The following is a 14967-nucleotide window of genomic DNA, read 5'->3' on the forward strand; positions in this document are numbered from 1 at the left end:
CTTATTTTGACAGTCTGCTTTATGTTCTTGAGATTCTTGGCAAAACTACCATCCATCACTCTTTTTTGGTAACATCACATCACGTTAATTCTTACTTAGTACAGCATACTTGTAACTTAGGCTGGATCTCTAAATAATGGATGCATTGTTCACTTCTACTTGAGGTACTTTCATGGTCAGCCCAATCTTTATGGAAACAGCATTTCATAATGGAGGACTAAAAAAGAGCAAAAATGCAGAAAAACGAAAGAATGTCTTATCTAGATGAACATACAATGTTGACAAACAAATAATCCCTAAACAGACTTGAATAAACAGGTAACATCTGATACTCAAGGTTTGAAGATCATAGAACACTACCTCTTGTTTTTTTTGCCTCCGGTGAAGAACTTGTACCCCCCAAAGAAGAGCAAACCCCAGCTAGACAAAGAGACAATCACAAACTGCAAAGCATGAGCTCCGTCATGAACACAGTTTCAAACATATTGAAAAACTTGCCACTAGTAGCAAAAAACATGGACAAAACTTGATGATACTTAAAAGAAATCACATACAAGCCAAACCAAGAAGTCATCCTTGGTGATACTTAAAAGACTCATCTCCTGAACAGGTAACATAACTAAGAAACCCACACAAAAAATGTATGTATATATTCATCGAGAAAAGAGAAAAAGGAGTGAAAAACTGCATGCTAAAGTAATCTACTTGTCTTAATACTAATCCCAATCGTTCAATACGCACATTAATAAACATGTGTGAACTTGCATTTCATCAAAACACAAAAATAGCTAGCTTAGACTGTACATAATAGACCAGCCTAACAGGATAACAGTAGCAGCAGCACTAACATCCAAAACATAGCAGAACAGAAAAGGAATGACAGCAGCAGCTGGATACACTCATGTGGATTCAACCCCATCCACATGATCTAGAGGATACAGGTCCAATCTGGAGTTGGATCAAGCAATAGGGCAACCAAAACACAGCATGCTCACTGCAGTAGCATAGCAGCAACATAACAACATAACAGATAATTGGACAACAGCAGCAACCTAGCAAATTCCTAAGTTCAATGACCTGGACAGCAGCAGCAGCAACAACATAACAAATAATTTGAAGGGGAGGAAAATCCAAAAAAAAAGGGCCAAAACATACAAAATGGGCTGATACAACAATGTCACACACTTTCTATCATAGAAAGTATAAGCTTTCTTCTCCCTTTTATTCGTCATCATAGTTACTCCCAGAGTTCTACTTAGAACCAATCTTCATTTTTATCTTAGTATGGAAGTCATAAACCTTGTGCTAATCAGGGATAGACTTTGATACTCTCTTTTTTCATGCACCTATGAGCCCAATCAACTAGTTTCGGGCACTCTTTCTCCATGCTAATTTTTCCCCACTGCTCATACCCATAGAACCAACAGGAGAATAGGATTAGTGACACATCTACGAGGCCAAAAGTCTCACCCCCAAAGGCAAATATCCGAAGTCCGTGGCCTTTTTCAATGTGGGCTCTAGGGTTTATATGGTTGGTGGTGAAAGAGTAACTGCTTCTCCCCACACAAGGAGTGAGAAAAATACACACCTTGACCGTTCTGTAGCAGAACAGAACAAGAACGACAGCAGCAGCTGGATACACTCATGTGGATTCAACCCCATCCACATGATCTAGAGGATACAAGTCCAATCTAGAGCTGGATCAAGCAATAGGGTAGCCAAAACACAACATGAACACTGCAGTAGCATAGTAGCAACATAACAACAACATAACAGGTAACTGGACAGCAGCAGCAACCTAGCAAATTCCTAAGTTCAAAGAGCTGGACAGCAGCAGCAGCAGCAACAACATAACAGATAACTGATCCATCTATTCTATTGGTCCATCTATTCCCTTGGAGACCTGCAATTCCTAAGTTCAAAGAGCTGCATTTTCACTAGTTCAGAAAGCAAAAACCAATCACAAAATAGAGTGCATCTTCACAAAATCAGTCACAAACGAAGTGCAAAAACCAGTCACAAACAGAGTGCAACAAACAACCACAATCAGATTCACAAAAACTATGCGCCAATACTGCTCATTAAATTCCTGCTCAGGCTACTTATAGTAGTAGTATACCAGTCCAAGCACAAATATGATTGGGAGATAGAGTGCAAGAAAATGGAAGCAGCAACTCACAGTGAAAGCAGCAAAAACAGATACAAAGATGTCCCAAAGAAACTCAATTTGAACCATTTTGCGATGTTCTTCTCTTCTTGTTTGTGACTCTTGTAGTCTAACATATACAACACAAGCACATTGTCAGAAACAAAGATTCAGCACATGATTCCAATTATCAACACGAAGACTATAATCTTAGCCTAAAAGAAAGATGACTACAATAGATTATTGAGCTTATAAGAGGGTGGTGCAACCCACCTTGCGAGCATCTCGACTTGCCTCAGCTTGCTTCCACATGGCGAGGTCAGCAGCAACCGTAGATCCCGGCTGGGATATCCCAATTAGATCACAAAGACTATATTAATGTATGGGGAAAAAAAAGAGAAAATGAGAAACGAAGAAACTGTGCAACTTACCTCGCACTGATGATGAGAATCAGCCTGTTGATTCGGTCGTGGAAATGGAGTTGGTTCCGGCTGCGACCGGTGTGCCAGATTTGTCTCTTCTGGACCTGCTTGGTTATTGTCAATTGTCATTTCGCGGTGCGCGCTAGAGGCATCCGGATGCTGTTAATAATTACATGCATATAAAGTTAAGTTTAGCAAAGAAAATGACATAAGGAACAAATGCAATATTCAGTATATTAATTCATGAAAATGAATATGGTACATTCTCGTTGGGTGCCTCATTGAACTCATCTGAATCGTCATCTGTGTCATCTGTGTAACCCATAGCTTCTAAGAACCTTTTCATCTTTTGCACTTTGGATTTCATCTTCATAAACTCTCGATCACGTTCGGTGGAGGATTGGGATGGTGCTTGATCATTATTCTTTGCACCAAGCAACTTACTCTTAGTTGCTCCTAAGCCTAGCCCTCGAGTACGCCCGGGTCGCTCAGGTCCTATAACTTGACTGAAAATCACACCCTCTGACATGGGATGTGAACTAGACCCATCTTGGCATCGCAACGCTTTCAATTTGTTCTATAAGAAGTCTCTCAAGCGTTAGGGCAAAATTTTAAAGATACAATCTTATTACGTAACAAGATCAACACTAAAAATAACCAAAGAACATGAAAACCACAAATCAACTTACAACGATAGCAGAAGTTTCTTCATTAACTACTCCACCACCTTTTCGAGTATGTGTTTTGATAAATGTATCAATACGCGTAGGGTTTTTTCCGCCATCCTTGTCCTAGCATCACCATTAATGCATATGAAAAGTAAAACCTCGATCACGTCAAAAAAATGCTGTGAAGTACGATAAAATAAAATAAACAATTTTTATCTATCAAACCTTCTGGTCAACCAAATAATGTGGTGTCCGCCCGCTTGTGTGTAGTAATTTTTGTTGGGACCTGTAACCCTTATTGTTTATACTCTTCTCCTATCAAAATCAACAATTTTAATTTTTTCTTATCTTTGACAACAATACAGAAATTATAACATCATAACTCTTATATTAATCTGTTTCGCATACCTTTACATCTCTGTCATTCCAATAATACACCAGACACCGCCACTGCTCCTCCGTAACTCTACTAGGCCTATGAGCTATTCTGTCTGCATCATTATTATATGGCGTGTATCCTTGTTTTTTGGCTTCACATTTCCATCCTTGCCATTTCCTTCCAAGAGATTGCATGAACCACCTCTCCATAGAATCATTTGCATCTGTATGAGCCTACAATACAAAAAGATACTTGTAAATAATTAATAAATGCTGAATAAGACAACCCAATATGTATATATAAACCGCCCCAAGTTTACCTTGATTTCTTCCCATACTCTCTTCTTATAGTGCGCAGGGACGTATCGCCAATCCGTATAGTGCAATGGTAGAAGGGAACCATCCCTCGCCAACACCCCCAAATTAGTGGCAAGAGAAGATGCTTCAGGCATTACAGGTTGTCCCCTACCATTTAGTACAATCTTTATTGGGTTATTACCCGTACTCCATGATGCATTCATCAATGAGGGACCTCTCCCTCGGGTTTGTGTTGAAGAGTTACCTAAATGAGAATATACAAAACATTACAGAACTAAGATAAAAATATTAGATAACAAACAGGCGGTGACAATGACACTATTTGGTACAAAACAAGTACAGAAGAATGGAACATTACAACTACAAAACAAACCCAACAGAGAACATTAATCGATAAGTACAGAAGAATGGATATCATGAATAATTGCATTACCAACATCCGATGATGAGCCATCTGAAAGTGATCTAGTCTCGCCTTGGGAGGAAGAGTTGAGGTTGTTGCCAATCAGATACCATGTACGTGGTGGCTCACGCATCCTCCCATGCTCAACAGGATCCTCTAGTGTAGCGGCACGTCTATGTGACATTGCAATCTCCAAAAAAATAAAACAATTACTGATACAAATTAAATTGCCGCTAAAAGGAAATATACATGACACAATTAACCATAATCGTACCTTTCGATTGGAATTGCTAAAAAAATAGACAAGTATCAAATATTAACGTCAATAGATATATTCGAACTACTAGAAAAGAGACAAATATTTGATATTAACTAAAATTTCTCTCATGCTTGCAACCTAACACTTCCAGAATTACTACATATTGACATCATCATTTAGTGTTAGGCCAGGTAAATCATCTCTAATCCACACGTTATCCTCATCATGCAATGTTGTATCATCTTCTTCTTGGTGATGGATTCCATCAACTTCAATGTCTGCTATGTGACCATCCCCAACTTCACAAATTTCAAACAAGTCTCTAGGTTTCATTTTGATTACAATGCTCCAATCTTCTTTAGCCGGATCTTGCACATAAAAAACTTGTTGAGCTTGAGATACCAGTATAAATGGCTCGTTGGAGGCATGTTCTGTTGTATAGAGCAAACAATTGAAATTGACAAGTGTGAAGCCAAATTCATCATTCGGTACTAAACCCCGATTGTTATCTATCCAGTCATAGTTGAATAACACATGTTTGTGGTCGTGTGTATAATACAACTCCACCATGTCTGTGATCCTTCCGTAATATGTGACATCTCCTTCTTGAGGATTCATATCTCTGGCACTCGAATAACTACTAGTCTTTGCCTTCAACATAACTCCACTGTTTTGTGTTTTCCTTTTAAGCTCACGCTCTTTGGTGTGATATCGAACCCCATTGATGATATAGCCACTAAATCTAATTACTGTGTCACGAGGACCCAACGCTAAAATTGCAACCTCATCTGATACTTCTTCAGACCCCTCAAGTTGTAACTTGTGGACCTATAAGAGAAATTATATAAAATGAATACTCAAAATTGTCATTAAGGATTTGATTTCTATAGTAGTGCTAAAATACATGACTTACGTGGGTTCGAAACCAAATGGAAAACGTTTCATGGTGAAGGCGTTCAAGTTCACGATCTCGAATCCGACGATTACGTTGTTTAAGAAATTCACAGTGCTTCCTACAATATTCATCCAACTTGTTTAGAGAGAATAAGTTTGAATAAATTTAATTGATAGATAGACTTGGAATATCTTACTCTCGATACGGAGTGATGGATTCAGTATTAAATAGGATATATCGATGAGCCTGTGTCTTTTGTAGGAGATTAAGAGAAAAAATTTCTTGCTTTCCTAAAGGGCGGCCCCCTACTTGACCCGCATCACCTCCATCATCATTCCTCAGAGGTCGATTTAACTTGGATTCAACATCATCCAAGTACCTAGAACAGAATGTCAAGCATTCTTCAACGAAGTACCCCTCTGCAATAGAGCCCTCTGGACGAGCTTGATTACGCACATATCTCTTAAGTGTCATAAGATACCTAGAATCAAATTAGTTTACGTGAGAATTGTTTTAAGTGTTAAAACATATTACTAAATGGACAGTAAATAAAGCATACTAGAATCCATACCTTTCGACATAATACATCCATCGGAACCGGACCGGACCACCCAACTTTACCTCCTCAACTAAATGAACAATCAAGTGCTCCATTATGTCAAAAAAGGATGGAGGAAATATTTTTTCGAGCTGACATAAAGTGAGCACTATTCGAGATTGAAGGTTATCCAAGTCATCAACCTTTACAACTTTTGAACACAATTGCCTAAAGAAATTACATAGCTCTATCACTGGCTTACTCACTTTCTTTGGAAGTATTCTGCTTACTGCAATTGGAAGAAATTGCTCCATCAATATATGGTAGTCGTGACTCTTTAGTCCAGATATGGTTCGCTTTTTTACATTGACACAACGTGAAATGTTAGAAGCATAGCCATCTGGAACTTTCACATTCTTCAAAAAATTGCCGAACATAGTTTTCTCCATATTGTTCATTGCAAAGCATGCATGGGGCAGATACACTTTGCCACCATCTAGAATTTGCGGATGCATCGCCTTTCGAATCTCCATTAGTTGAAGGTCACGACGCGCATTTAAGTTGTCCTTCCCTTTGCCATCAAGATCCATTACTGTCCCGACCAAGCTTTCACACAAATTTTTCTGAATATGTATCACATCAAGATTGTGTCGAAGCGGATTTTCCTCCCAAGTCGATAGATCAAAGAAAATGCTCTTTTTCTTCCAATTACCTTGTAAATCATCTTCATCTTCTCCATCTCGTTTCTTTCTTTTTTTTGTAACAGGTAAATCCTCATCCCCCTCCTTTCCAAAATTATTCACATAGTTAGCGGGAAACATTGCTAAGACTTCGTGACCAGATAAACGAGTTGGACAAGGACGAAGTTCAACGGTCCCATCAAAAGACATGCGCTCATAGCGAAATTTATGGTCCTTATCCAACCATCTACGATGCCCCAAATAACAAACCTTCTTCCCGTGAACTAACCAACGTGAACAAGTTTCATCAAGACAAACTGGACAAGCAAGATAACCCTTTGTACTCCAGCCTGACAACATAGCTAATGCAGGCAAATCATTAATTGTCCACAACATTAATGCTTGCATTTTGAACATCTCATTGCCAAATGCATCATAAGTGTTAACACCTATATCCCACAACTCCTTCATCTCGTCTACTATAAGCCTCAAATATACATCAATATTATTTCCAGGTGACTTTGGTCCATCAATAAGCAGTGTCAACATCATATAAGGTTGTTTCATGCACAACCAAGGTGGTAAATTGTATGTCATCATCACCACGGGCCAAATGCTATAAGTGCTGTTCATTGTACGATATGGGTTAAAGCCATCAGATGCTAAACCAAGCCTGACATTGCGAGGATCTTGAGCAAAATCCGGATGGAGGTTATCATACAGTTTCCATATATCGGAGTCAACAGGATGCCTTGAAATGCCAATAGGAGCTGGGTTCTCTGCATGCCATCTCATTAAGCCAGCCGTCTTTTTGGACAAGTACAATCTTTTCAGCTTAGGTATCAATGGAAAGTACCTAACAATCTTTTGCGGAATTTTGCCTCCTTTTTTTGATCCATCTTTTTGCTCCTCTGGCTTATATCTAGGAACATTGCAGACTTTACAATCAACTCGCTTTGCATCTTCACCCCAATACAACATGCAATCTCTAGGGCATGCGTGAACTTTATGATACTCAAGGCCCAAACCACCCAATAGTTGTCTGCTCGCAGTAAAAGAATTAGGCAATATTTCACCTTCAGGCAAGGCTTTCTTCAACAGCTTAAGCAACATGGTAAAAGACTTGTTACTCCAACCACATAGGCACTTAATGTGCATCAAAGCCACAATGAATGAGAGCAATGAGAACTTTTGACACCCTGGGTATAACTCTCTCTCGGCTTCCTTCAAAAGCTTAAAAAACTTGGTAGTTTCTTCATCAAGAGTATGTCCATCACCCAGAGGTGGATCAAGATTATGTCCATCACCCAGAGGTTAATCAAGATCAATATCATGGGCCTGAATTGGCGGAATTCCAAATGCATCACACACCATTTCTTGCATCTCATCTTGCCCATTAAAATTGCCACATCCACTATTTTCAACACGACAATTTATAGGTTGTGATTTTTCCCCATGGAAAATCCAAACAGTGTAACTTGGAGTAAATCCATTCACGACAAGATGTTCCTTTACTAAATCAATGTTTTTTCTAGCCAAATTATGACAGTTCTTACACGGACATGCAATTTCTGTTTGCCGATCAAGAATGTTCTTACAAGCAAATTCCATGAAATCTATAACCCCTTGTAGGTATCTTGGATCGAGCCTAGGCAAATTTATCCAACTCTTATCGATGTTTGTTTCCATTTACACAATTCTGGAGAAAACAAATAAAGCAAATGCATGCAATACCACATTAGATACAAACTTTCGACAAAATTAGTTCAACTTAAAACAGAGCATAGTTTCAACAATATGTAAATATAAGTGATGCACCAAAGTGGTAGAGTGTCTCACCATACCCATGAAATCTATGTTTTTTTTTGAAATGTTCGGCGTGTTTCATTATCTGTTGGCAGAAACATTGGGTTTCGGGATTCCGCTAATATTTTATTCTGGTCAAACTTTGTTCCAGGGTCCTACACTGTATTATAAGCTGTTTTGCAATAGATTTATCAATTGAACAACCAGATTTAGCATTTGGATTCCTTTGGCATGTAATGCATGTTGTGTAAGCTTGTTAAGGTAGTTGGCATATTTGGGGTGAGATGCAAACTGGATTTCATCAACTCTTTAGTTGCAAATTCGTCTGTGCTTGAAAGGATGACTGTTAAGCCCGCTTCAAACTTGGATGGGAGTTGCTCAAGGAATTGGTGCGGTTCCGGCGTGCTTCGGTACGGGCAGAAATTATTTACTTGGACCCATCATAAGTATCCGAAAATGGTATGTTATGAACTTCTTAGAGGTCTTTAACTCTATACAATGTGCTTATGTTTTGTGGGAGTTGTCGGTGCCTAAATCAATTGAAACAATTTGACACAGCAGAACCTACTGATTCTTGAGGGTGTCAATAAAGTTCTAAACAACCTGTTTTCTGTTAAGGATTTTGAATGTGTTCTACTCCAAAAGGGTGTATTTGAGTGGTTGTTTTGTGAAAGTGGAACTTATCTTGTCAATTAGATAAGAATTAGTCTATCTTCGCATAACCACGCTGATCACAAATTCACAGACAATAAATTTTTGTAACTTCGGGTTTCCATGCAAATAACTAATTACAGAACCAAAATCTGAGCTAGCAAAACAGATTTATTCTCCTAGAACTACGAGTGTCGAAGATTCCAAGCACATTATGCAAGCAGACCGCAAAAAAAAAAAAAAAAAAAGCATACATGGAAAGGAACAATACGAAACCAGCAAAGACAAGTAAGCAGAGACATAGAAGTCAATCCTATTAACTAAAGATGCAAACCTTTCTCCCCCAAACAGGCACGAAAAAGAAAAACCACAACCAAACTACTGAAAATAACATACCAACAAAGAAAACACCGAGTTCAGAAAAATATAGAAGATTCAAGACCACAAGTAAAGTATAAGCCACAGCCAATTAGGTCAGCCCCTTAACAAGTGCAATTGTTCAATGTCATCTTTCAATAACACCATAAACATGGATAATCTACAACTATGAGTACCGAGATGAACATAATTAACTACCCAATTAGCAAAAATAAAATCTTGATCAGAGAGTAGCAGTCAAAAATCAAACCCTTAAGCAGATCCAAAATCAGGGAGAGACTCAAATGCAAAAAGGCAGGAGTAGAAGGTAAAGTGCCACAAACCCATCAACAAAAACTGAAATAAAAGAGATGTGGAGAGAGAGAGAGAGAGAGTACCTGATGTTTGGAAGGATCAGAACTCAACAACAGGGGGGATTTGCTTTAGCAGTGAAATGAGCAAACCCACTCTTCTCTACCTGTTCAAAGTAGAGAAAATTAGTTCACCCATGATTACCACATGGCACCCTGCATGTAGAAATTATGTGCCTCTTAACTAAGTTTTGATCCATGTTTCGAAATCAATAACTAAGTGTTATGGTGCCACACTGCCACCAACAAACAGAAGCATATACGGCCAACTAGTACATGTTTTTCTTGCAGTGAAAGTTAACAAAAAAGAATTAATATATAATCATTCAAACACAATACTGGCCAACAAAAATTTAGCATGAGAGGAAATCCATCAAGACATAATAATCAGTTGATTGCATATACGGCCAACAAGTCAAGTAAACACTGAACCATACAAAATCATTTTATCTTAGGGTAACGAATCGGGATTAACTGACATATAACACCAAGGTTTGAAACAACACAAGAAAATGTTCATTCCATTTACCTAACCAAGGCCAATGTTTCTGTATCCAAGTATTGATATTGTCCACTCCAAATGCTAGTAACACCCTCTATAACTCAAGCTCAAACATTGCTATGCTATTTGAAAGGAAGACTCAACTCTCAAGGGTCATTGCACAAAATAGAAACTATTCCATCGTATCACATAAGAACATCAACAATTCAACTTACAAAAATAACAGCAGTAGCTTCATTAAAAATTCAACTTACAATAAAGTTTCAGCAATATCAAATCATCCCACATAGGGAGTTCTATTCCCAAATTCATACAATTCTACAAAAACCAAAGCTCTATCATTAAATAATTGAAGCACATAACTTAGAGCAAAGAAACGAATGTCATACAATAACAGCAAACAAAATTCATAAGGACATTTCACTAGAAAGTGACCTAAAGACAGTAGAATAATACCCCTTTTTCTTGTAGTGATAGCTAGGTATACGGACCAGTTGTAAGCACTTCCTCAACCCATGCTCATTCTTAAGCAAATAAAACAATTCGATAGCAAGCTCAGGATCCTCAACTCCCAAATCACCAATAACCTCACCAACCTGAACCGAATTCAGCCTATCAACATGTGTTTTCAAACAGAGGCTGTTACGTAAAGTTCTTTGCTTCATAACAAACAAAATATGTAAATATAACCAGATAGGCAGATTGTATTCTAAAAAAAGATCACAACTCTGACCTTAGTGGGTATCTTAGTATTCCTCCTTTTGCCTCTCGACAATCTCCACACTCCCGCCTCTATAAGACAGGTTTGGACCCTTTTTCTTTTGGTGTATCCTATTTCTCGTTCTGTAAAACCATGAAAATTATCAAATCGCATACTTTGTAGAAACAGAAGCATAACCCATCCTAAAAAAACTGAGTAAGAAACCGCTTAGTTGCACAATCTAAACCCAGTGTAAGAACATGAAGTAAACAGGAAATCTAGTGCCCTTATTCAAGAGCTCCGATGTTGAGTGTAAAGCCGTTAATCAATGTCTACAAAAGTCAATGTCTACAAAAGCCCCAGATTTAACCACAATATAACCAAAAATCCCTAAATCGTCCAATCCCTAACCACAAACCCTAACTTGTCCAACCCCAAATCACAATCCCTAAATTTTATTTTATTTCTTTATCGGCAACCCTAAATCTTTTCAACCCACATTCCGTCCCCTTCCCAACCCTTAACCCGATCCCCTCCCTCTGAACCCAACCACTGTTGAAGCCAATGACCCTGCGACCCCAACCCAAAACCCCAACACCCTTGCATAATACAAAAGAGAGATACAGATACAAATACAACGAGAGAGAGAGAGAGAGAGAGAGAGAGAGAGAGAGAGAGAGGAACGTACGAAGAGGATGGAGCCGCACATCGAGAGGAGGCGAAAGGACGTAACCCTAGATGAGAGGATCACAATTAATGGAACGGAAACTTCTTGGGTTGGCCGGCGTCGGCGACCTCTGCAACTTCTTGAAGAGGCGTTGGCGTCAGAAACTTCATTGGACGAGTTGAGAGGCATCTGAGGTAGAGATTGAAGGGAGATAGGGTTTGGCACGGGAAAAAATACAGCGCGGGATAGGAAAGTTGGGTGTGGGGGGAAATTTTGGGCATGTAGTCCAAAACTACGTCGTTTTATCTTTAAGGGTTAAAAACTTAAATTGGCCGCTTCTTTCTCCAGCAAGCGCTTGTGTATTATGAACAATTACCGGGGTTTTTCGTAAATGCCGGGAAACAAATGCTGGCAAAAGCCCTTTTTCTTGTAGTGAGGTGTAGCAATATATGATATGTGGTATACGAAATATACATAAAGACTTATATGAAAAGATTAAGTCACATTACCTTGATACCACTGACGAGTCCAGTGGAGACAAGCCGATCAGGTGCAGCCTCAGACTCCTTCTGCATGTCTACAGGAAGCAGTAGACCTTGGGCAAGGGCGAGTGCTGTTTCCGAAGAGCTGGCACTGTCCCCAATGTGAACAAGCCGATCACCCCTAATGAGATTGGGGGTCCAGCTTTCAGGAAGCACTGGAGTACTCGAAGAAGGGGGTTGTTGGACTAAAATAGTGGTTTGGGTAAGGGCGTCTCCAGTTTCTTCGCTCCTGGGACGTTTGTCCCGATGAGCATCGGTAGCCTTAACGGGACTATCTTGCTCCCGAGGAGAAGATGACGATCTTACAGATCCCCCCCTATTGCGACGTGAACGTGGGGGAGGGGCGCCAGTTGATGCTGCCCTATTGGTAGCACCACGTCCCCGTGAGGAGACAGTGAGTAAAGAACTGAGGTTAATGGGTTGGCGCGTCATCGTACCTGGGGTTGGAGGTGATCGAGAGTATCCGGGTGGGCAAGTCTTCTGTCGATGACCCCTCTGTACGAAGGATCGTACCCCAAGAGCACGTCGGCGTTTCGGCCCCGACCAGCTGTAGAAGTACTAGGTTCGCCTTTATATTTAAGGATTTTGTTAATATCCTCTGTTCAGACGTAGCTAGGCTCTCGTCTAGGACGTTTGTTGACGTTTTCAGCTGCAAGATCGGAGTTATGAAACCAAAATTAGACACATAGAAAGCTACGAGAAAGCAGTAAACGAACAAATTGCAAAGATCAAAAAAATAAGGAGCATACATGGGTATCCCCATATATGGGGGCAGTGGAGACCCACCACCTGACCATCCTCTCCTAGTGGCTCAAAGGCTCCAGTGACGTAAAGGAAATCGATCTCATGATCCTGAGCGGAGTCTGGCAGGTTTAGCACGAGACGCTTGTCGGCCCTTTTAACTTTGAAATAATAAGTGTTATATTCAGGGTTTAGTACAATACTGTACCACCACTGAATATCCCAGATTCCTAACTGGGTCCCCAGAATCCTATTCAAAGCAATTACACCCATTATCAGCCTAAAGACATTTGTTGATACTTGCATGGGGGTGAGACGATACCAGTTTAGGATCTGGCGGAGTAATGGATGAAGGGGAAATCGGACTCCGCCTTCGACGATGGCCACAATGGGGATACACATTCGATCCCATGAACCTCCATCTCTATTTGCGCCCAGGGGGGCGAGTTCAAGACCAACGTTCTCTGGAACGTTATATTCCGTCCTAAATGCCGCCATGGCAGTAGGGGTTTCACATAATTTCCTAAATTTACTGGGTCTCAAGGGATTCTCACCATCATCCGCCATGGGTATACTCAGGAAAGAAGAAAAATTGGAAATGGGTACGAACTAAAACCTTAGAAATAACCCACAAATCTGAGAAATGAGATCTCAGATGGAAACCTAAGTAGAAGAAATGAAGTAAGAACGAAGATCTTACAAAGAATACGGTGACGATTCCCTGGAATGCAATCAAGTTTGCAGATGGCGGCAATGGCAGAGAGCTTAGAGAGAGAAAGAGTTTGAAGTTTTGGGTGAGAAAATCCAAAATAAGCCCTTTCTGGGGTTTAGGTAACAGGGACGGAGACGAAACGTCTCGTCTCACACCGTTACTTGGAAAGTAACGGGATAAAGGGATTCAATTAACGACGAATTGACGTCGTTTAGACAAAACGTCAGTTCACATTAAATGTAAAATGTACGAAATGCGCCACGTGGAGTTGTAACCTCGAGATGGAATAATGGCAGAGGCGCCAGAAGGCATCAATGAGATATTAAAATTTTTACTGCACGGGATCAGAAGAGTCTGGTCTAAATAAAAATTCTGTTTCTAAGCTTCATATATTGCCCCCGAACAGTGGTAAATAAATGAAGCTGGGGAGCAATTGTAGGGAGGTATTCCCGAACAGATACATTTAATTGCCTAACACGTGATGTTTGGGAGCACGTGGTAAATACGACTGGACTTATCGCCGGGCAGTATGGGGAACAGTGATATGGACCAATGATATGGGAAGTCCTTGGTCCGTGCAGTTTGTTCGGCTGATTAAAGGCCAATGATATGATAAGTCAGCAGTGTAAAACTAAACTGTTCGGCAGATAGAGACATTCTCATTACGTATGGACCAAGTTACATGTGAAGTCATTGGTCCAGGCAGTCTGTTCGGCAACGAGATGGCCGAACAAGGAAAGAACCCCAAATCAATTGTTGGACCATAGGGAACATTCTGGAGAGATCCAGAAACAGTGGTATTCCGTTAAGGAATGAATATAGGATCTGATAAAGATACCCAATGAGAATGGGATGTTCGGCCAGTAATGGAAAAGAATCCTAAAAGGACTCTTTTCCATTAAACTGATAAAGGAAACGAGAATCCTTGATACCCTGGGTTTCCTATATGAGTTGGGAATCCTATGGAAATAGGGATGCTTGGGCAACAAGCATACACAAATCTATAAATATGAGGTAAACCTAGAGGAAAAAGGTACGCAATACACTGCATTCTTATTGCTTTCCTACTGATAATTAGGGTTTGATTTCTAGTACGTGATACTAACAAAGGCATCGGAGGGCCTTTGCCACGAGAGGCAAAGGTGCACTCACCCCCTGTCTATTTTGCAGATTAGGGTTCAGACGACGAGTTAGGGTTCCGTTGAAGAGGC

General features: G+C 40.0%; 2 protein-coding genes across 2 annotated transcripts; both read right to left on the reverse strand.

Moving 5' to 3' along the window:
* Window positions 1-341: 341 nt before the first annotated feature.
* LOC131315608 (uncharacterized) lies at window positions 342-11816 on the reverse strand. Its single transcript, XM_058344766.1, has 11 exons — window positions 11783-11816; window positions 11128-11237; window positions 4366-4525; window positions 3935-4176; window positions 3645-3848; window positions 3462-3551; window positions 3258-3359; window positions 2831-3145; window positions 2578-2727; window positions 2420-2488; window positions 342-443 (listed from the first exon to the last, which is right to left on the reverse strand). Exons 3-11 carry the CDS (start codon window positions 4517-4519, stop codon window positions 357-359), a joined length of 1413 nt encoding a protein of 470 aa, XP_058200749.1. The 5' UTR covers window positions 4520-4525; window positions 11128-11237; window positions 11783-11816; the 3' UTR covers window positions 342-356.
* Window positions 4634-8689, reverse strand: LOC131315607 (uncharacterized). The gene is made up of 4 exons (XM_058344765.1): window positions 6061-8689; window positions 5686-5970; window positions 5508-5607; window positions 4634-5422 (listed from the first exon to the last, which is right to left on the reverse strand). The coding sequence occupies exons 1-4, from the start codon at window positions 7863-7865 to the stop codon at window positions 4751-4753; spliced, it is 2862 nt and encodes a 953-aa protein (XP_058200748.1). The 5' UTR covers window positions 7866-8689; the 3' UTR covers window positions 4634-4750.
* Window positions 11817-14967: the final 3151 nt, after the last annotated feature.

Source organism: Rhododendron vialii, chromosome 2a (genome assembly GCF_030253575.1).
Source record: "Rhododendron vialii isolate Sample 1 chromosome 2a, ASM3025357v1".
NCBI classification, from domain to species: domain Eukaryota; kingdom Viridiplantae; phylum Streptophyta; class Magnoliopsida; order Ericales; family Ericaceae; genus Rhododendron; species Rhododendron vialii.

Coding starts and splice junctions, on each gene's coding strand:
- LOC131315608 (XM_058344766.1), bottom strand. CDS start 4,519: ATGTCACATAGACGTGCCGCTACACTAGAGGATCCTGTTGAGCATGGG. Junction 3,552..3,644: donor GGAATGACAGAGATGTAAAG/GTATGCGAAACA, acceptor TGATTTTGATAG/GAGAAGAGTATAAACAATAA. Junction 2,728..2,830: donor ATGAGGCACCCAACGAGAAT/GTACCATATTCA, acceptor AATTATTAACAG/CATCCGGATGCCTCTAGCGC.
- LOC131315607 (XM_058344765.1), bottom strand. CDS start 7,865: ATGCACATTAAGTGCCTATGTGGTTGGAGTAACAAGTCTTTTACCATG. Junction 5,971..6,060: donor TGGATGTATTATGTCGAAAG/GTATGGATTCTA, acceptor ATTTGATTCTAG/GTATCTTATGACACTTAAGA. Junction 5,423..5,507: donor CCATTTGGTTTCGAACCCAC/GTAAGTCATGTA, acceptor TTTCTCTTATAG/GTCCACAAGTTACAACTTGA.